General features: G+C 41.1%; 2 protein-coding genes across 5 annotated transcripts in view; one reads left to right on the top strand and one right to left on the bottom strand.

Annotated features, from left to right (window-relative positions):
* Positions 1 to 697: 697 nt before the first annotated feature.
* EBAG9 (estrogen receptor binding site associated antigen 9) lies at positions 698 to 17650 on the top strand. 2 transcript variants are annotated; one of them, XM_048939377.1, is made up of 8 exons: positions 698 to 879; positions 5499 to 5673; positions 6608 to 6705; positions 10807 to 10885; positions 11020 to 11178; positions 12679 to 12786; positions 13733 to 13824; positions 17105 to 17650. In XM_048939377.1, the coding sequence occupies exons 2-8, from the start codon at positions 5641 to 5643 to the stop codon at positions 17223 to 17225; spliced, it is 690 nt and encodes a 229-aa protein (XP_048795334.1). In that variant the 5' UTR covers positions 698 to 879; positions 5499 to 5640; the 3' UTR covers positions 17226 to 17650. The 2 variants fall into 2 exon arrangements, with proteins under 2 accessions (XP_048795334.1, XP_048795335.1); XM_048939378.1 differs by lacking the exon at positions 5499 to 5673.
* A 13-nt stretch (positions 17651 to 17663) lies between these two features.
* SYBU (syntabulin) overlaps positions 17664 to 22093 on the bottom strand; it is a 45580-nt gene continuing 41150 nt past the window's right edge. For all 3 annotated transcript variants that reach the window (XM_048939373.1, XM_048939374.1, XM_048939375.1), the window contains exon 7: positions 17664 to 21497. In XM_048939373.1, coding sequence (XP_048795330.1) covers positions 20405 to 21497 — 1093 coding nt within the window. In that variant the 3' untranslated portion in view covers positions 17664 to 20404. The remainder of the gene's footprint in view (positions 21498 to 22093) is intronic.

Genomic DNA, 22093 nt, shown 5'->3' with positions numbered 1-22093 from the left:
TTTGAAACCTTACAGGTATTAGCAAGCAGGAAAGTAGGAAAGACACTCAACAGGATGAGGAACTGAGATGTTTTAACAAATGACCTGAAGACTGGAAGAGGTGCAGTGCTTCATCTAACAAGCGTGCTTTGCTTCATCATTTCCTGGTAGATCCCCTTGCTCTGCTGGATTTTAAAGATGCTGTTATTTAGTATCTGAGTTTTCACTAGAGTGGTACAGTAGCTGTGATCCGATTAGATGGCAACTAAATATCACCACATTCGACATCAAAGCCCCTATTTTTTTCTTTTTGATTGAATGGTGTTTCTGCACTGCCATGCAAACTTTGCTTCAGTGATTCTTAACTTTGAATCTTTCCCATCCCAAAGAACGCTTTTGCAGTTCGCCGAATTAAAAAATCGCAAGAATGGAGGGGGGACAGTTTTGATGTGTTCTCCTCTCATTCCACCTCTAAATGAACTAAATAAAGGAAACGCCGCATTTATTTATCGCAGTTCCCCGAAGCGATAAAAGCTCAAACTCCCCAGGGGCCGCGCAGCCGCCGCGGCACTAGATCAAGGCAGACGGGCCGCCGGCGAGACTGCGGCACGGGGCAGCTCAACACTTTTCCCCCCGGGCCGCCGCCGAGCGGCCACGTCAACCCGGCCCCCCTTAGCAGAGCGAGCCCGACGGCGCTGGTTGGCGGGGCGAGGGGAAGCGGCGCGGCCGGAAGGGGCGGCCTCGTCGCCCGGGTGACAGGAGGCCGACATGGCGGCGCGGGAGGCGGCGGCGCAGCGCAGCGTGCCGAGCTTTGAATGAAGGGCGGCCGGAGGCTGCGGGAGCGGCCGCCTCGGCCCCTGGCGCTCCGCGCCTCCCGGAGAGCCCTCCCCGCCGGGGCAGGTGAGCGGGGAGCTTCCTTCACCGCCGGGTGCCCGCTTCCGCCTCGGTGCCGGAGGGCCCGGCCTGGGGGCCTTCCCGCCGCGGGGCCGGCCCTCTCGGTCCTTCCTAATTAACGCCTTTCAGCGCCCCGACGTCCTGGCTCCGGGCCTTGTCCGGCGACGGTCTGCCCGGCTGGGCCTGGGGAACGCGGGCCCCACGGCCGCCCGTGCGCCTGCCTGCTGGAGCCGGGACGGCGCTGCGCGGGGTGTGCCGCGGGCTGGGAGCGACGTGAGGGCTGTGGGAATTGGCAGACGTTGGCAGGAAGGGAAGCGTCCTGGCACATCTGTGCGGTTCGCATCTTTTTTCATTGCAACTCCAGTGCGTGGAGATGCCTAGGCTGAAGTTTTCTTTTATTTCTGCTGGCTGATAACTCATGTAAAAATGAATGTGAAAGTTGTAGTGTAGTATGGCTTCAAAGGGCAGCACATCTTTGAAAGACACACAGAAGTTAATTGCTCCCATCTGGTTTCTCTGCTGACTCCGGGAAAAGCTCGGCCCTGGTTTGATCTGTGGGATAGGTGGTCACTTCTGGACATGAGTTTGTGATGCCTCAGTTGGGTGTCTGATGAGAAACAACATGGCTGGTGCTTTATACTTGTGGATATGCTGGAAATAGCAGTGAGCTGTGTAAAGGGTTCTTCAAGCCTGATCTTGTCCTGTAGTGTATCTTGATTGTAAATATTTGGTGCTTGCTGGAGGCAACAGGTGTTACAAGATGGCATTGTGGCACTAACAAGAAGAGTGTGTTATTTAATGATTTTTGGCGTTCAGTGTGGATGTGGGTAACTGACGTCCAGGGTGACCAATGAAAACTGGAGTAGAACTGGGGTCTCTTGAACTGTGGTCTGAGAACTGTAGTGCTGTGAAGGGGTTTACATGAAGTAGTGCATTGTGTCTAAGACTTCAAGTCTGAGCAGTTATGGTGTAGTATCATGGGATTGTACAGCTTCCATCTTTGTGTTCTGTGTGCTGTTTTTTCAGAGGACAGTAGCATATTACAGATAATGAATTTGACTGACTAGTCAGCAGATGCATATTTCTAGTTTAGTTAATCTTGCCTTAAAAACAGGAGCTGAAATCTTCAGGAGTTGATATTAATGTGATAGAAACTACACTCCATTTCTTGGAGAGGAAGGGTTGAAATGAGGTGGTATTACTATCGAGGCTTTATTGCTCTAGGAGTTGTAGGTCTGAAAAGAGAAAAGTAAGCTCTGCTCTTTTAACATTGTCTGGGAATAGTTTATGCTATTGTGGCTAACGCATTCTGGTTTTCTGTCTTAAATTAGAGAGATAAAATTTAGCTTTAGTATCCTCTGCAGCTCCTGGTAGTCTTGAAATATCTTCTTGGGCTTGAATACCTTGGATGATTGTCTCACTTCTATTAATCATAGGCATATTAATCTCTCCTAGCTTCCCTGTAATTTCATGTTTGGTGTGCTTGCACTGGAAGATAGAATATCAGTGTTAAAACTGCAGTTTCTTAGGGACAGCCCTCTAACTGTATGTAGGCAGATAGAGGAGATACTTCCTGTTTGTTTTTTTCCTTTGGTTTCTGCTTCTCTCTCTATTGCCATAGTAGCATGGCTACAAGATTGAGTCATGTTGCCATATAATCAATTTATCTGAAAAGGTAAAGTCATTGTTTTCCCTTCTGCGTTGGTGTTCCTAATATTATGTTTCTGTATAAAGCAATTAAAAAAAAAAAATTGGCCTGGAAGAGAGGAGTGGAACCTCTTCAATAGGTTACAGGGTCATGGTTACTCTCTGAAATGCAGATCCTGGTAGTGACTTTCAGTACCTGACTGAATGCCTTTTTAAAAATACACTGTGCATCTCGTACTTTACACAGTTTGGAGGAGGCCTTTGTGATTGAAAATAAACTTTGTTTTTTTAAGCTCTGTCTACAAATCTTGAGATTCCTTCTCCCTGTAAACCTACTTGGTCATCTTTGGACTGGTGTGGTGATACTGTTTAAGATTTTATACAGCATGGGCTTTGAGAGGTACTGTCCTTGCCACTGAAGCTGCACAAATCATGTGGTGCTTATTTGATTTCTACTGGTTGGTTGTTTTAGTGAAAGCATTCTGGTTCTGTGATGCCCTTGTTTTGCTACTGACACCTACTGAGTGTGAGCACTCAAGGGCATGTTAGTCTTTTGTATGAGGAAATGGTCGTGTTTTGCTTAAGGAGGGTGAAGCTTTTTTTGTGGTTATTCATGAGGTTATGCAGTTGGTGGAGGAAACGTTCGGTTTCAGTGAAGTTATTTTTAATTTAGTTTAGACTCTTTCCCTTGGCTAATTATCTGTATTTAGTGCAAGTAAATGCTGCTGTTTCCAAGCTGTCTTCATTCCAGAGTCACAGATGAGCTGATATGGAAGAAAGTGCGATCTACTCACAAAGCAATGGTAACTCCCATTCTGGCCATCTTGAAACCTGTTCTCAAACTCCTCTACCAAAACAGAAGGCACAGCTGCATGTTTTTTGCTGTTCACAGTACTGTGCTTAGCCAGTGTGTCAAAAGCCATAAATTTATTTGCCATCACTTGAGTTAGTGCTGTGCCCTGTGTCCCAGTTCCAGCCCAGGTGTGTTCCTGGCTCACCAGTGTTCCATTGGTGCTGAGGGCCTGGCTCTGGTGGGAAGAGCTGCCGCCATGATAACATGAGCAGGGGGCTGCTGCAGTGTGAGTGGTGCTGGGCTGCAGGCAGCCCACAGCTTGGACGTGCCTGGTTTAAGTAGTATTTGTGTGTGTAAGTAGGTATAAAAGAGGAAATGCTACTGCAAGCAACAAGGTGCTTGTTTTATAGTAATGGCCGATGAGAAACTTGTTTATTGTGCTTTGGTTGCCTAATGGCTGGGCTGTATGTGCCATGCTGCAGGCAGCCTCCTGGCTGCTGTCAGTGAGGGCTGGGTTGCAGCCCTCTAGTGCTGCCTGTGCTGAAAGCAATAAGTGATGTAGAAATGTTTCAGTTGAGTAAATTTCCGGGCTTTCTCTCCCTTCACTGTATTCGTTTTATGGATCCATAAACTGTTTTCAGGGATTAGTTGCCCTGTGCTTCTGACTTGCCTCTAATGTGTTTAACATCTTGCTACCATGGTTAAATCTTTTCAGCGCACGCCTTCCATGTGAACAGTTGCTGTAACTTTTTACCAGTAGAAGGCAGCATGAGCTATATGAGTCAAACTCCTGCTAAATTGGGGAACTTCACAAAACTGTTGCACTGACTGCTAATATTAATTAGGATTCATGGTTTAATTAATATCTTTTTTTATTGGAGCTCAGAAGTTCAGTTACCAGTAAGCCTTCTAAATGTTATACATCAGAAGCAATCTTGATAATGGGAGGAGGAAAGCTCTATCCCATTTTACCAATGTGAAGCTGAGGCGTGAGGTGTGAAATGCACAAAGCTGTGTCAGGCTGACCACTCAACCAGATTTTCTGAATTTTAGTTCAGTGTTTTACCTCTGCCTCCATCTATTAAGAAATGTTCCAGGATTCTTGCTGGAGTGCTGCCAGTCTGTGTTCTTTCTTTGTGCTGTACGTGGCTTTCTATCTTTCCAGTACTGGAATAAGACTGACAACAGAAAGAATGAACACTTTTGTTTTACTTAACGAGTCTAATGTCATTGTATCAGATGTATTCAGTTTGCACCAAGCTCAGAAAATACAAAGATTCTTTGTACCTTTGTGTTTGTTCGGTTCTGTCTGAATATGAAATGATTGCTCTTTTAATTTTAGGCAGTGCTTAGAACAATAATGCAGATGCCTTAAGTGCTGTTTTAGATGCCTGGGTGTAATGCTCTACTTGTCCTAATCTGTAACCAAGTGGTTGGTTTAAGATTCATTTTACGTAGCTTTTAACATATAGCTGTAATTAATTCATACATACCACTTCATATCTTAATTAGCCATATAAAGTCTACACACATTGATAAAAGTACTTTTTAAAGTTGAATGAAATCACTGTGTCTAATTATTCCTTCTTGTTGCCAAAACTGGGAGTCTGACAACTTCCAGTGTTGCAGGATTTAACTGGGACAGCTACAATTAAAGTTTAGAGAAGAGGAAGGCAAATGGTACTTTCTGTCTTGAAGGGCTTGGTGCTGCCATAGTTGAAGTGAAATGCAGCTCAGACATGAAGGCAGCACATGGTTTTGTCTCCCTCCTGCTCATTCAGCACAGCTGATGATCGCTGTGGTATCCTGCTGAACAGACATGTGGGAGATATTGGAAGCCTGTTCATTCACGAGTAGAAATGCTCTGGGAAAAATGCATTGATTTATGATGACTAATTCTTGTCAGCAGTCAACTTTTTTCTGAGCTACAGCTTGGTAGTATGGCCTGTAATTTAGTGGTTACTCAGATACTTCAGCCTTCTGTTCTACAGTAAAATGGCCCATTTATTTGGTAGCAACCCTGTATAATTTTTCAGCAGCAATAATTCCTTCTCTGTGCTGTATGTACCATATTACTACAGTGTTTAGTACTAGTTAAGACACCTAGCAAATGAGCACCAATAAGGTAAATCTAAGCTCTGTGTAGCTCACAAAACCATTATGTACTTTTTAATAAAATCCTCAGGGCAATATTGGAGCAGCCTACCTAATGATCCACCTTCCTGACTCTTCCTAACATAAAGCCTGGAATAATAAAAGTGATTTAAATGCCATAACATATTTGAAATCAAGCTGTTCTTCCATGGAATACTCATGGCCTGAGGAAAATGTCACAGGCTGCCTTCTCTACTCACCAGGAGGTATGTTAAATTTGCAAGAGAAAATGTTGTTACAACTGTAGCTGTATATAATTAAAAACTATTTGTGAAGCCTAATCTCTTCTTTCTTACTCTGAAATGTTCACTTTTAAAAGAGAGAAAGAGAATCCTTGAATATTATTTAAGGGATCCTTGCATATTATTCTAACTTGTTTGCATTGTGCTTGTGCTTGAGGGGATTTGTTGAAATAAATGCAGTATGATGAGTTTAAATTATCTAGATTGTCAATTTGACACTTAAAAATAGCAGCCAGAATAAGTGGTTCCAGCCAAAGGTCAGTTTTTGCTTGTCTGAGTTTCCTAGCATGATCTGGTTCGGCATAGGGTCACTGATGTATCTGGGAGATTAACTTGGGCTGTAGTGCACGTGGGATGAACAGAATCTGTCACTTCTGATGAGTTTTTCAATGACACTGGTAGCTAAAATAGAGTGTTTGGTCTCGTCACACATCTCCAATTAAAATAACTGTAAAATTTAAGCCATCAGCTCTGGGTTCTCACTCAATGTTGATTTCCTATTCATCTTTTATTTATGTAGGCGAGACTTGGTCAAGGAAGTGTGAGCTTTTTACTGGTCGTAATTCTTTTCTCCTTGCATTGTTAGTGTCTAAAGTACATCAGCTGTACAATCACTGCCATCGACAGCAAGTGCTTCTCCTTCAAAAATATCTTTGTATCTTTACCTATCATTGCCTGCAGTTTGTTTAAAGACTGTGTTCATTATGTGCTTGTGTTATCTATACAATTGACACGTCCAGATAGGAGACAGAATCTGTTCCAGAAACCTTTTCCCTTATTTGGCAGTAATGTAACTTCACAGAATGCTCCCTGTTTATGAGCAACTAAGGAAATGGCTTTAAGGACTGTGTAAGGGTGTATGATGTGCTACATCTAACTTTTTTTTTTTCTTTTGCAGGAAGGGTTTCTCACCATGGCCATAACACAGTTTCGGCTCTTTAAAATCTGTACTTGCCTGGCAGCTCTGCTTTCTTTTATTAAAAAGTTAATATGCAGGTAAACTTAATTTGGTGGCTTAATTTGGTTACCTTTTCTGTTTTAATTACAGATTCTTTCTCTTCTTTCCTTCTCCCTAGAGCACACACACCTCTTTTCCTAATTCTGATTTTGCTACTAATTCAGACATAGAAAATAAGTCAAATTCATTCTTTAATCTGCATATTCCTTTGGAACTCATGAGTCTGTGTAGCGCAGTTATGAGTCAGTGTGTTTTGTGTTATGTTAGCTCTAATGATTAACGTTTTCTGAATAGGAGTGACAGGGTTTAAAAATTGCCTATTAATGCTGTCCTGTGTCAAATGAATGAAAATTGTCCTCCAACTTTTAAAAAGTATTCAGTGAGTGGTATTTTGTTTTATAATAGTTCAGTTAATGGCAGCATCCACCTGGTCATCAGTCAGTGGGCTTTCATTATAATGAAATGTAGCTGATTCTTTTCCTGCTTTGACAAGAAACAGTTTATTGAGATTTCTGGGTTCTTCTGCCTGTTAAAGATTCATTCAGATGTTCAGAGGGCAGTGTTTAAAGTTCAAAAGAATTTTTTTATTCCCTCCATTTTCTTTGTGAAAATGCTTTATGCCTTACAACAGTAAGCAAAACCACTTAGTGTTCTTCTGAGCTGTAAACTCATGAATGCAGAAGTGTAGTGTCTAGAAGCATTAAAACAATAATCAAGATTTATAGTTATATAGGGTTCAATAGGAAGCTTTCATTCTTTCCAACCCTCTTGAAGTTCTAGGAAGATAGATTTTAATGCTGCATATGACTTCAGAGAAGTTAGCTTTAGCTTTGTAATTTGAACTCTAAAGTGAATCAAGAACACTGGCCCTTCAAGTTTTCAAACACTCAAAAATAGCAGCCAACTGAGCTGCTACAGTATATGGACCTTTACTGAACGCAGTAGCAGCAAATAATTGTTTAGCAGATGTAGTGACAGTACTTTTTTCTTTTCCAACTTCTGGATGATTGTAATAATTGAAATGAGCAGGTGAGGAAGTGATTGGGAATGAAAAACAGCAGAACGCTTAGTAACAATTAGTTGAAAGAATGAAAAATTAGAAATGTTCACATATGCATGTAAGTGGATCAAGTTGTTTCAGTCCATTAACCACAGATAATTTTCCATTTTAATGTCAGCTCTGGAGCATAGTTTGATAAATCCTGTTTTCTTATAATGCATCCCTGCTTATGGGTATACCTGATAACCAGTAAATGTGATTGAATGAAATGTGCATTTTAGTTAGATGGATATGAGCTTGTACCTATTTGGATTGCATAGTTTTAAATTAGTTCTTAATTTTAGCAAGTGCTTTCAGAGATTCTTCATCTTTCTAGTCATCAAAGCTACGCATTGTGCTTGGCAACTTTTTAGATTTTTCTTTTTAATGAAATGCTTTAAACCTTTGTTCCTAGCAAATAATAGGTATAAATAAAATATAAGATGAAATTTTATTCTGTTTAAGATCTCAAGTTATTTCATGCTGTGGACAAACATCAATGCTGCTGGGTAGTAAGGGTAAACAAAACCAAGAAATGTTGTGATATTTGACCTTCAGAGCACTAATCAGTATCTGTCTAATGTTGCTTGGGAGGCAATGACAGTTACTTTTTTCTTTTCCAACTTCTGAATGATTGTAATAATTGAAATGAGCAGGTGAGGAAGTGATTGGGAATGAAAAATTATGTTCCTATAAGCGTGGTGTGCCCTTCTGAGAAGGACTGGGGATATGTAGCCTCCTTCGGTGCTGCTGTGTGTAGCATACTGTTTCCTATGTTGTACAACAGAAGTTGCTTCTTCCCTCTTCATCCTTGTCAGTGTTATAACTTTTGCTAGATTGGTGTTATGAACCACTAGTTGGAGTCATTAGCTTGACTTCTGGATCATTTCAGTAAGGAGTTGCATCCGCTGAAGTGCTGGCTTAGAAGACTATTAAAGAAAAGCATGTTGTACAAGTTTAAAGGAGGATGTTTCCAGACTTGTGTTTCCTATAGACACAACAGAATCAGCTCAGCCTAAGAATCAGATGTTCCTCGTGTGTTTGAGGGGGTTTTGTTTTTCCTTTGGTCATGTATCTATTGGAGAAGATTAAAACAGATCTTATGTATTTGCATATATAAAGGCAAAGAGGCCAAAGGAAAAATTAAACAGAAAAATGCGTTGCTGTTTACACTGCAATAGTAAATTACCATTTGTATGAAGACATCATTTTTTCCAAGGGCATCATCTGGGAATGATGTGTTGAAATATAGTTGCCAAAGTAGTATTTTTGTTAGGAACCTGCTCATGCATTGAATCTGTGTGCATACTACATAGCACAAATTTAGATTGTACTCTGTCTTGGTTGTTGTACAGTTGGTCACTGCTTTTCTGTTCTGTATTTGTTTTGATTTCTTAACATAGGGGAGACTTTAAGTCTGCTAGATGTCTGTAAGCTTCCGTCTCAAAGACTGAAGACTTAAAGTGGTTATGGGGGCTGCTCTGAAAGTAATGCCTCTTACTTTATTATCTTGACCCACGATGTCGGGGGTGGATGTTGGTAGTACAGCAGTGAAGTCTGAACCTTCCCACCAATATGCCACTACATGTTGTTGCTCTGTGACAGATGGCAGCAGAGGGGCACTGACAAAGTGGTGTCTGACGTGGAAGTGCATTTAGAGCAAAGGTGTGACACTGAATTCTCCCAAGTGTAAAAGGGGCACCCATTGACATTCTTTAGCACATCCTGAACACTTATGGGGGCCAAAGAGAGGTTGTGAGCACAGTGAGGTGGTGGATGATGCATTTCAGCAGTGAGAGTGGGTCACCTCCACTGGTACAGGTTTTTATAAGTGTGGCATGCAGGGTGTTGTTCATTGTTGATGAAAAAGCACAGCTAATGATGGTGACTGTGCTGAAAATTAGTATTTTGTAGCTGAGAACTTGCTCTATTGGATAGTGTTATTGTGCTCTTTGTTTCTGTTGTATTACTGTAAAGATTTTCAGGAACTTTGGTAGATGAAACTATGCTGGTTTCCTCTTGAGGAAACCTTTATGTTTCAGCCTGTCTTTACTCCTAACCTATGTCAGCTTAAAATAACAGTTTCTAAATGGGCTAGAGTTAATTATATCAAGTGAAGATTTGGTAGTAGCATTTGATCTTTCCTATGGAAGATTCTGTTGGGCCCAAAGTAGGAAAAATGATGATCTTATAACTCACTGGTATACAGTAGAGCAATTACATGCAATTCATCTCTTCTGACATGATGGTGGAATGTTCTATAATAGTAAAAACTATGGTTTTGATCTCCAAATGTTAGCTTCGCTGCAATAGTAGCAGTAATCACATCTTCACTCTTCCATGACCATCTTGTTATAGGAGTTTGCACTTTCAGGGTCTGAATTTCATTCTCTTGTGTTATAAGGTTTTAAAATGTAGCAAATGTCAGCTAAGAATATTTTAGGTGTTACTGTGATCTTTGAGTGTTGCCATTAAGTAAATATCTACATTTATTAGCAATGTGTTAGTGTTAATTTTCAATTAAAATTACCTAATACAATTGCTAAAAAACTATTGCTGAAAGAATGTTCTTGAAATAAATGTATTGAACAGAAGCTGTTGACTTGTATAATATTTTGCTATCTTTATTTGGATTCTGAAGGAAAAAGTGCTTGAGAGGGGCTTTAAATAAAGCAACTCGGCAAGCGGTTTGTTAAACACAGATCAGTAGAAATATTTCTCAGCTTCCAGTGGAAATGGTAATCTAGAGCTGTAGTATTTGCTTCTTAAGCACTGACAATCTAAAAATTATAACTAACTATATGCAAATAACTGATTAAATATGTCCCTTTTCAAACAGTCATGGAAACGGAGGAGAAGCAATTCTTAAAGAAATATGAACAGTATATTGCACTTTGATATTCATGTGAACACAACTTTAGGAATGAAATTCCTTTGTTTAGCAGTCTCTGACTAGCAGTTAATACTAGGATAGTTTAAGCACTTAATGTTTTAGCCATGACTGCAGTAGTGCTGTTCTCAGACTCCCTTTTTTTTTTTTTTTTTTAAACTTAGTGCTCATGTTTTCAGAGCTTGGAGGAATCCTACATTTTTCTTTCAGGTCTGGAAGAGGGCGAAAGTTAAGTGGAGACCAAATAACTTTGCCAACAACAGTGGATTATTCATCTGTTCCCAAACAGGTAATTGCTTCAGTGGTAGGTGACTTATCACTTTAAGTGATTGTCTGTTATGCTAGTTCTACTGTCTTAGCAAGATACAACAAGACAAGTTTTTACTTGCAAATAACATTAACTTTTACTATTCACTTCTCCAGCCAGAAGTAGAAGACTGGTCTTCATGGGATGAAGATGCACCTACCAGTGTGAAGATTGAAGGTGGCAATGGTAACGTGGCAGCTCAGCAAAATGCTGTGGAACAAATGGAACCCGATTATTTTAAAGATATGACACCAACTATAAGAAAAACTCAAAAAGTAGGTATAGAGCTTTCAACTGTACTTACTGAGGGCTTTAAGATAGGCTATCAGTAAATTGGCAGCCTACATGCAGTGCTTCAGGCAAAATTGTGTTGCCTTGTTGAAATGAGGATAGTAATCTAACCCATCCACTTAAAATGCTGATTCTGACTCAAATGAGATTCTAGTTTGTGTTTACATCTTCTGTTATAATGTTCTTGGAAATTTATTATGAACTTCATAGTGTGTGTGTTACAGGAAGTATAAAGGTGAAAACCCTCAAATCACTTCTAGTTCTGAAGCCAGAACCGCTGCACTAAGCTACCTTCCATACCTTTCAGTTATTTCGAAAGAGACATTCTGTGTCCTGCTCATACTGATGTTTGGCATGGTAACTGCTGTTTCAGAAACCAGTGGTTGTTTTGTCAGTTATTGAAGCAAATGGTATTAGGGAGCTGATATTTCAAAATAGTTTGCTCTTCAAAGATCAGATTTTGTTAGGGAAGCAAGACTGAAGAGTGTCTCCACAATAGCATCCACACTATGAACTTTTCTGTTTTGTTTCTGTATTGAAATCTAGTTAGGTACATACAGGTCTTTGAGTTGACTGAAAAACTTTTGCACCAGAACAAGCTGCCCAGAGAGGATGTACAGCCTCTTTCTGTGGAGGTTTTCATAACTCAACTGCATGAACCAGAGCTAATGATGCTTTGAGCAGGATGTTGGACTAGAGACCTCCTAGGTCCCTTCTGACTTTGATTCTCCTGAGCTTCTATGAACTGGAGATGACACTTACCCACTTGTTTCATTTGGCCTACTTTACCTCTCCACTGCTTCCAGAAGACATAGATCTCAATTTCTTTTACTGTACACACACTCATACCTGTGGGTAAATGCATGTCTTGAGGACAAAACAGATAAGGGAAACGTGAACTTAGCAGCCATGGTAAACTTGTTAGCATACCTTTCAAGAGGAGCATTAGTGCTCATTTTTCTGCCAAATTAGTACAGCTCTTTACCAGTTGATAGGATAGCAAGTTGCATTTTGACTGTTGAAGCTTAGGTTGTCTGCACAGCAGTGCTGTTGATGAACCTGAGATAGCTTGTGTTCTAAAACAGTTTAGTTGTTCAGTGCTACCCCCAAGCGTACTGTCTTACTTTGACCAATCATGAAAATGGGATTTTTCCAAGGAGTGTCTAGTGTAATTACTAGCTCATGAATACTGATGAGATGTGCTAATTGGATCTTGTTTTGTGCCCCTTCTGTGTTTTAATACAATCTGTTTTCATATGACTCAATAACAGCTAGTGGGGTGGAGGAGGGAATTCTTGTGTCTTGTGCATTTTGCTTCTCCTGCTTGCAAGTTGATTCAGCTGTACAGCTTCCAGAACCTGAGCAGATTTGAGGCAGTGCAGTGTTGTATGGCACTGCCTTCATAGGCACAGACCTGTATGGTCTCCAGGGAATCTTTGACCTATCTCTTTTTTTTCTTTTCTTTTTTTTTTGTTGTTCTCCAGATAGTTATTAAAAAACGAGAGCCTTTAACTTTTGGAGTTCCAGAAGGAAACGCAGGATTCTCTAGCAGATTAGCAGCTACACAAGATATTCCTTTTATTCACCAGTCTGTAAGTGCACTCAAAATATTTATCTGTTATTTGACAGGTAAATGACTGTCTAAGAATATTCTGTGTTGTGGGGAGCAAAAGGAATAGTTGTGGAATAAAATAAATGCTTTTTACATTGAGTATTTGGTTCAAACTAATGAAGTGGTCAATCTAATTTTAATTAACTTGCTCTGTTGTGAAGCTTAACAGGCCAGTGGTTAAAAAGTAGGAAGTTTTAAAGTGCCTGTTTACTAGCAAATCCTCTAAACCAATGGACTATGCATTTTTTGGACTTCACACAGTAAGTTCCTAGTAAAAGAGTAGGAGTTTTTTTTTCTAGAAAGCCTCTGGGTTATCTTAGCTTTATAATCTTGTACCGATTTTTAACCGTCTCCTTCTCCCTTCTCCTTCTGTAGAGTTTGTCTTTGGAAAGTCTTCTAATTTTACTCCTTAACAAACAACATCTAGAGGGAAATGCTTGCTTTCTTCTGCCTTCTTTAACAGTGTTTTGTTTAACACACTGGATGAAAGATCCAGGCAGAAAGCAGTACAGAATGGTCATACTGCTTTCTGTGATTGTCATAATGAAAATAATTCAGGACAGGACTTTGTTGAAGAAAAACATCATTCCGAGGATAAAGGACAAATGTGGATATACGTGTTGGTTTGTCTATGCAACTCCCAGAAGTCCTTAATGCCATCTGCTTAACTTGTCTTCTCCTTCCTAAAAATGCACTGTAGTGCTTCCTTCTTTCCTTTGTTCACCAGCAATAGAATCTAAAGATTTATGCTAACAATATAAAGGCAAAAAAAAAAAAAAAAATCAGTTTTAGAACAGGGAATAACAAATTGGTGATAACCTAAGGTATCTCATATATTTCTGGAAGTCTGAAGCATCAAGGTTAAAAATAAGTGCTTTTTCTACCTTCTTGTCCATGTTGTTAGAGCTTTTCTTGTTTTGTTTCAGCCTGAATTGGGAGACTTGGATACTTGGCAAGAAAATACTAATGCCTGGGAAGAAGAGGAAGATGCTGCCTGGCAGGCAGAAGAAGTTCTTAGGTAACTGAAAACTGTGTAGCACCACATAAACTTTTTTAATGTTGAAGAATCAAGTGCAGGTTTGTTTGTGATAGTACTTTTCTAGTTCTCTGTGTCTCACAAAACTAGTGTGAATTCCTTATCTGTTTTCTTCTGTTTGCTTTTCCCTTTTAAGAAGTTGAAAGAGTACAAATGGTAACAAGATACAGACTGAATTTAAGCTAATTGCACGCAGTGATTTGAATTGGCAGTGACTTCTGTTACTCTGTTTTATTTCAAGCTTTAATATATAGTGATATAATAGTGAAAGTTACGTGATGATGGATTTTGTTGGGTTGTTTGTCTTCCAAGGACTGCCTTTCTTGTCTGGAAAAGCGGCAGGCTCAGTAAGATCTCCAATATCAAAAGTGCAGTCCACTGAGGCTGTGGTGCACCAGACGTAGTCAATGAAAGGCAGTGGGACTGGGAAATGAAATAACTTCTGCTGTCTGCAGAGGCTGCATTGTATTTTAGTGAAATCTTGCCGCGTTCCATTAAGATCTGTTTTTAAGACTATTAAAAACAAGTGATTAAGCTTTCCCAGGCACAGACTTAGAGAATTTACCTGCTGCTAATAATCTAGTATGTGCATGTGTCAGTGTATTTCTGGAGTGACAATGGTCTGTGCGGTCGATTTTCATGGCACGGCCAAAGGCGTATTGTTTGCTAGTGGTCATGTTCATGCTCTAGAATACAGAGTGAGAGGTACCACTTATGTGGGAATAGCAGTGGCATTTTCCCCCGACTCTGTTTTTCAAATTTCTCATCTTACTTGATAGAAACTGTTGTAAAGATTTGAGCCTGACTTATTTTTACAACTGAAAGGCTTCGGCTCAAGTTGTGAACTTTCAGACTTCCTACTCTGCCCCACTGAACAGTATTGAGCTTTACTTGCTTTAGCAGGGAAGTATAGGTGTCAAATATTTCAGGTAAATAGAGTATGCTTAGAACTGTGTGTTTTGCATGTCTCTTGGCCTGCGATGAATGGCTGCCTCAATACAGCTGATGACTGTGTGAGTTCATCCCAGCTGTGTGAAGAAAACCGTTGTTCTATTCACAACACGCTGAGTTAGTGTTTTTCTTTAATTGAGGAAAATGCTGGCTGATTTTTAGCAAGATTGGTAGGAAATACCTTCTGGATTTACAGTCTGTCTTGCAGTAGACATCTGTGGTGTAATTAACATCCAGAGTTTAACACACAACTTTAGAAAATGACAGCCCTGGCTCTGTTTTTCAACAGACTGTAGTAAAGAAGCGATCTGGAGTCTATTCTTAATGCTAAGAGACTGAGTCTTGATCTACAAAATGATCTGTAGTTTGTCATAGGCTTTCTATTGAGATGATCCTGAGAGGTGGTAACTTCATGTTGAAAACAAGTAGGAAGTTTGGAATATTGTTCAGAGAATAATGGCCAAGTGGCAGAGCAGAGGAAAGGTGATCACTGTGTGGTATGCTGCGTGTATTTATTCTTGGTGACTTTGTATCACCTCCAGCAGAAGGTCTCTACTCATCTGGACTTTATTAAAGTCTAGTAAAATTACTCAGCCAGTAAAGGGCATGGAAACCTCATACGGGAATCTGTGTAGTGTTCTGCCTTGTGCAGTTCATGGTGGTGGGGAAAAAGACACTGCCTGCTTGACTCTCTTTACTTTGCAACAGCAATTGCATAGAAGAATTGCTTAGCATTTCATGTGGCTCTATGGAACTTCACTATATCTATGTGACTCTTCCCTTCTGACTGGGAGGTGTAGATCTTGCTGTAAATTACAAGCTTCTTCCATGGCAGTAGAGCAGTTTATTAGAGAATAGCAGAACTTCTGGCAGTTAATTTAATAGCAGTCCCTCTCCTCTTACCACTGTCAAACACAAAAATAATATGTAGTCTTTGTTTGAAGTTGTGTGCTCAGTTTGTCTGTAACTGAAAATCTACTGAAGCAGGTTATCTCAGTGCAGCCAGCTTTAACTTTTCTGTTTTACACGGTTGAATGCATGTGTGCAGCTAGCAGATTTGAAAGTAAACTCCTTGCTGCTGTATCTATCTAAGGAACGGGGGCTGTTCAGTCTGGGGGAGAGGGGGCTGAGAGGAAACCTTATTGCTTTCTTCCAATACCTGAAAGGTGCTTACTGTGCGGGGTTGGTCTCTTCTCACTGCTGACAGGTGACAGGATAAGGGGAAATGGCCTCAAGTTGTGCCAGGATAAGTTTAGGTTGGATATAAAGAAAAACTTCTTTACTGAAAGGTTGGATTAGGTGGTTGAGTCACCATCCCTGAATGTGTTTAAAGACTGTTTGAATGTGGTGCTCAGGGACATGATTTAGCAGAGGGTTGTTAGAATTAGGGTAGTATGGTTGGACTCAATGATCTTTAAAGTGTTTTCCAACCTGAGCAATTCTATGGTATGATTCTATTAGATTTCTTCATTCTCTCTTAATGAATTGTTCTTTATTCTTATCAAATCTTTATGAAGTTTACCCTTTCCCAATGAATGATGCTTTCATTCTTTTTTTTTTTTTTTTTTTTTTTAATTGTGAAGTCACTCTGCAAGCAGCTTGGCCATTTTTTTTTCTCTAATAAGGAGAATGTTGACTCCATGCCACTCAGTAATGTGTTCCCTCTTGAAAGGGAAGTAGAAACTGGAAACTTGTTTCTTTAGATTCTCTGATCTGGCAGCTAGTAACATTTGCTGTTTAGCATTGTTTCTTATCACTGCTTGAAAAAGATACACAACTGAAGACTTTCTTATTATTTTCTACTTCCTTAAAGGCTGTATTTGTGTTGAACAATAGAGCACAACACAAATCCTGAGCATGTGAAAGGGAATATTAAGTAACCTCATCTGATCACAAGGAAGACGTCTATAGCAGTTGTGTATAAAAAGGATGGCTGCAGGTGCTTCTGCTGGCGAAAAGGCGGGGCACAAACTTCATGTTCTGAGTTGAATCATGTTGATCTGAATTTGAAAAAAAATGGGTAATTTCATTATTAGACAGATCTTCCTAATTAGTTCTAGTCTGATACTTGCACTAATTTGCTTAATCTTTGAGAATTTAGTTGCTTTTGGATTGTAAAATATTTTGAAGAAATATTATTGTCTAAGAGTAGATTATCCTGAGAAAAGGACTTCAGTGTGATGAAATACTAACTCTTCTGAGACTAACTACAGTTGACTAAGGCTCTGTTCTTTATTAGTTATAATAATGTATTTGTTAACTATGCTGAAAATAGGACTCCTTCAGCAGTTCATTTTTTCTCTAATTACAGACAACAGAAGTTAGCAGAAAGGGAAAAAAGAGCAGCAGAACAACAACGAAAGAAAATGGAGAAAGAGGCCCAGAGGTTAATGAAAAAGGAACAGAACAAAATTGGTGTAAAACTCTCCTAACAGTAACCAGGCATCGGTGGAAGGATTCCACTTCTACAACATGCATACTGGTATTAATTTAAGTATTTCCAGGACTTCAACTCGCTGCTTCGTTTCAGTGCATTCTTCAGATCATCTTGGAAGCCAGAATTCTCCCCAAATATCTTGAACTACTAATAGGTAGTTCTTCAAGGGAAAAAAACAAACCCAAAACCATACAAAATCATGCCTTGATGGAATGAAATTTCCTACAATAATTCTATTCCAGTACCCTTCTTTGCAGCAAACATGATTGAGCAAAAGTGATTGAGAGACACTCTTAATGAACAGCTCCAGCCAAGGGAAAAGAATGTAAATATTCTGTGGTGGGGAATCTACTGTATTGTCTGTGCTTACCTGAAACATGTAATTAAACAGTTTTAAAGAATCTTTTGCTTCCTACCTGATATGAGTGTCTGCTTTTTCTTCTTTTTTTTTTTTTTTTTTTTTTAAATAAAAGTATTTATACATTTAGAATTATCCATCAGAGATCGTACTGACCTGGACAGATGAGAAGACCTTGTTGTGGATGACCATAAGTGTACTCCTGGCAGTGTGTGCTTTGGTGGAGGAAGGGTTATAGATGAGCTCTTAATTGGATTTCCCATCTTTTTGTCTCTTGCAGCTTCCTGTGCTGCCATGCCTACTGACAACACTGCAGTGGCTGCAGGCAGTGGCACTGCTGTATGACAGTGGTGCATTCTGTTCATCTGTTACAAAGGCTGATGCGAGCATAGGGGAGTAATCATTTCATTTGTGTTGGTAATTTTGCATTTCTAGCACACTGCTTTACTTCCTACAGCTAGTAAAGATATAGACTTCATACTCATGGCATAGGTAGTGTAATTGGGGAAAAAAGTCTTCATATTAATAAAGCTAGTGTGGAAGTTAGTAGTTCTGTTAACAGTGTTTCTCAGATTCCTTCTGCCATGGCAGAGAACTGAATGTTGGGTAAAGATCAGAGCAAGGTTTTTACCTGTTTTGTGTTGGGAGCTGTGCAGCCTCTCCCTGAATGCAACTGAATGCTTTCTCAGAACTGCAGAAGGTGTTTTTAAAAGCTGGAAGCAACTTTGATGTTATTATAGTGTTAGCTCTGTTTTTTTAAACAGCACATCTAAAAAACACTGCTGCTAAATGGAGCCTGCCATAGTGTGGTTGAAAATCAGTTCAAGCTGTTGGAATTTTAAACATTAGAGAGGTTTGTGCTGCTCTGTTACCTTCTTGCTACAAAAGGAACCTGGGCAGTCACAGTGAATGTTTCTCCTGGACATGAAGATCACTTTCTCTAATATATGATGCTCCATTTCCTCACATTTTGAAATAGGACCAAAGCACTTTCCATATTGTTTTTTTTCAGTCACAACAGGAGACATTTAGGAATAATGGAAAGCCATGTTTGTACGAAATTCATGGAAAAAGGAAGCCTATTAATATTAATTTTGGCCCTTTTGTCATACCTAATTAAAGAGAAAAACGATCGTTGCCATTGAGTACTTGCTAGGTACTGCCCCATCATTCCTTCTCTTTGTGGTTTACTGGTAACAGCCCGGCTCTCAAAAGCTGCAAAGCAATGCACAGTACCATCAGGCCTCATGAGACCTCTTCTGGTCCGGACTGCAGAGGAAACTTGCTTGGCTGTAGGTGAGAGCGAGGGGGCAGCGAGGTTTCGGTGGCCAGAGATATTGCTGGAAGTTTGCATGGAGCCAATTCCACCATGTCCACCTGATGTCGCCTCTTCTTAGGAACAGATCTCAAGTTTTGGGCACGGAGAGTTTATGGCTTGAGGGCCACAGTGCATCTCAGTGTGTACTTGGGACTTTGCAGCTCTCGGCCATGTTGCACAAAGCCTTCTAGATTTCTGTGAAATGCCAGGAAGCCTGATACACTTCTTGAAGCGCTGAGATGAGAAGTTACAAGTTGGGATTGCACTGAGTTAATAATTAGGTCCCTTGCTTCTGTCTGTGGTGTGAGTGCGGCTGAGGGGGCAGCAGCTGCATTGCTGAGCTAGCACAGCCCTCTGTGCAGTGCTTCCTCTTGGAGCTGGAAGCAGGTTTTTTTCAATCAAGCTCTCTTCAGGATGCTATGTCTTCCTTACGCCCTGATGCGGTGCCTCTCCTGCTCTGAATGTGCCATGTCTCAGCTGAAATGGAGCATTTTTTAGCAGCTTCGCTACAATAAAGCACTCATAGATTCTTAACATTTCTAACATGCTTTACTGAATTTGTGATTATAAAGGTAATTTACAATAAAGCAATTAAATAAACAATAAGTTAAAACACAATACATTTATAGGTGGTATTTCACAGGGTTCAAATGACTATCAGGTTCCAATACATTAAGACTCTAAAACGACATTAAAATTCAAAGTGTATCCACGCCTATATTTATCGTCCTAACAGTTTCAAGACTCCCAACAAATGAACATTGTGGTTACAGTCCTTATACACACGAGACTGGTGGAATGCTCAAGCAATTGCAGGATTTAGAAGAGCACTACACAAGACAGGCATGAAGGATGTGCTGGAAGCTGTCGGGAAATAGAGTTTTTTTCTTTAAATTGGATTGATGCTTCAGACAACAAACGGCAAGCGCTAGCATGCTTTTTAGAGTACATGTGTGATACACTTAGTGGAAACGAGTCTCCATGTTACTTAACACTGTAGTTTCACAAATGTTTTGTTACTGTTGCCTACAGAAGTATCCCACCTTTCCCTGGCCTTTTGTTCCCATATGCACCTCGTGGTGCCTGTGAGGCAGAGCACAGAGTTTATGCATTTGCTCAGTGAACTGGACAGGGAAAGGGAGATGAAGGCTAACTCAGCAAACAGCCACAAAGCTGTGCTAGCTCTCTGCTGTCCCCGATCCTCGTGTGGATGTGCTGGTCTGAGAAAAGCACCAGCAGAGGGAGGGACCTGGTGACTGGGAGCAGGATGACTACTATAGGCAGCAGTACTGGGCTGTGTCAGTTAAAAACATTCTGTGGAACTACAGGGTTCAATTTTCTTCATTTGGAAACAAGAACATGTTTTTGAACCAATTTATAGTGCAAATCAAGTATTCAAGAGCAAAACAATGGACTCTGCCAGAATATACAATATCTTTTTGTATCTCTCATCCCCCACTCTCTACCTCAGCCCATTGCTGCCCAGTGACAGTGGAATTTAGGTTCTAATATTGAAGGGTGTACGACGCAATGAGTGCAGGGCCACCAGGCAGCACCCACGGAGCAACGCTCCAATATTGTAAATGGGATCTACTCCTCCTCTCTGAGTACTAAATACCCACATGACGGTGGGTACAATGGGGGCTGCTACAGCCAGGAGATCTACAAGGAGACTGCCACTCCAGTGCCTCTGCATTATTCCTGTCTCAGAGGCAGTATTTACATACCCAAACACTTCATCACGCATTTCCGTAAAATCAAGTTCTTTCATGCCATGATTTTCATCAACTCCATAATCCACCTTTCTGCATGGAGACTCCATAGGAGACAAAAGGATAGCAGAGTTTGGATCACTTGGAGTTAAGTCCACTACTATAGCAGAATCACTAAAGCTTCCAGAAGAAAAATCACCCAATTCCTTCAGTGAGGAGGGTGGGCTCAGAGGAGAGACGTCTTGAGATCCGAAGATGTTCTGAATGAGCCGCTCCACATTAAGGCTGTATGGCACCACGTCGGTCTGGACGGACTGTTCCACCATCACGATGTCGCTCCTCTCCTCCTTCCTAGAAGACCTCAGTTCTTCAGCAGGAACGCTTTCAAGCATCTCTTGATCCACAGCAGAGATGAAGAAAGCTGGATCAGCCAACTCAGAGCCTGCAGTGGTGAAAGTCTCTTGAAACAAATCGTTTCCATTAGCTACGTCCTCATTTAGAAGCACCCCACTATCAACCTCCAAAGCTTGCTCCTCCGCAATGAGGGTGTCTGGCAGCTTGGTATACAGTGCCAGTGGCTTCCCTGGTGCGTCAGACACATCCTCATCCCGCAGGGAGCCGTTCTGAGCCATCTCCATGCTGTGCAGCAGAGATTCCAGTTTCTTGTTTTGAATGTTTATGTCTACGAAATATTTCTGAATGCCTTTGTCTTTCTCCGCCAAGTTGTTTTTCATGGTTTCAATAACCTGCTTGAGTTGTTTAATTTCCTTTTTCGCTTCCTTGAGGGCCAGCTGTGCCTCCACACGATGACACTCTTCTTCAATCCAGTCTTCCCTCATGCGTCCTAGCTGAGTTTTGAGCTCTTCTATTTCAGTCTCCCTGGAGAAAGAGAAAAATGTAACACTTCTCTGACTGGTCAGTTAGTGCCAGCCAGTGGAGAGGATCCACAGCACTGGGATTGCTGCAGAGATGCTCCAGGGAGGAGGCACATTCCTCCAGACACCACCTGCTGCCACTCCCGAGAGCTGTAGGTGGCCTGCCAAGACTCACTGGTTGCTGACTGAGGGCACTGACCTCCGCACACAGTCAGCAGACCTGTGGCACGCTTGGGGGTCATGCTACAGCCCCTGACATCTTGAGGCGCAAGCGATGGTCTGTAGGTTAGATTCCATCAGCACAGAACCTGCACCTCTCCTACTGCCTTGCCCCACAGGAACTGAGAAATGTCCTCCTGGGAAGCACGTGCCATGCAGTGCCTGCGCCTGCGAGCAGCTCTGTGTGTACAGCCAGAGCTGACGCTGACGTGACGCGGCAGGAAAGCTGCACTCCTCAAAGATGCAGAGGCCCGGCTGTACCCCTCAGGACTGTGGGTTCCACAGGACTCAGCCTGCGAGGCCATTCAAATGCCCCTTTGTGCCCACTTGGGTTGCGTGTGCTGGATATCTAGCTCCTAAAGCCCAGCTTTAATCAAATGC

Source organism: Lagopus muta, chromosome 3 (genome assembly GCF_023343835.1).
Source record: "Lagopus muta isolate bLagMut1 chromosome 3, bLagMut1 primary, whole genome shotgun sequence".
Classification (NCBI taxonomy): Eukaryota; Metazoa; Chordata; class Aves; order Galliformes; family Phasianidae; genus Lagopus; species Lagopus muta.
The sequence above is the reverse complement of the archived record's forward strand: the minus strand, read 5'-3'. Positions and strand labels throughout refer to the sequence as shown.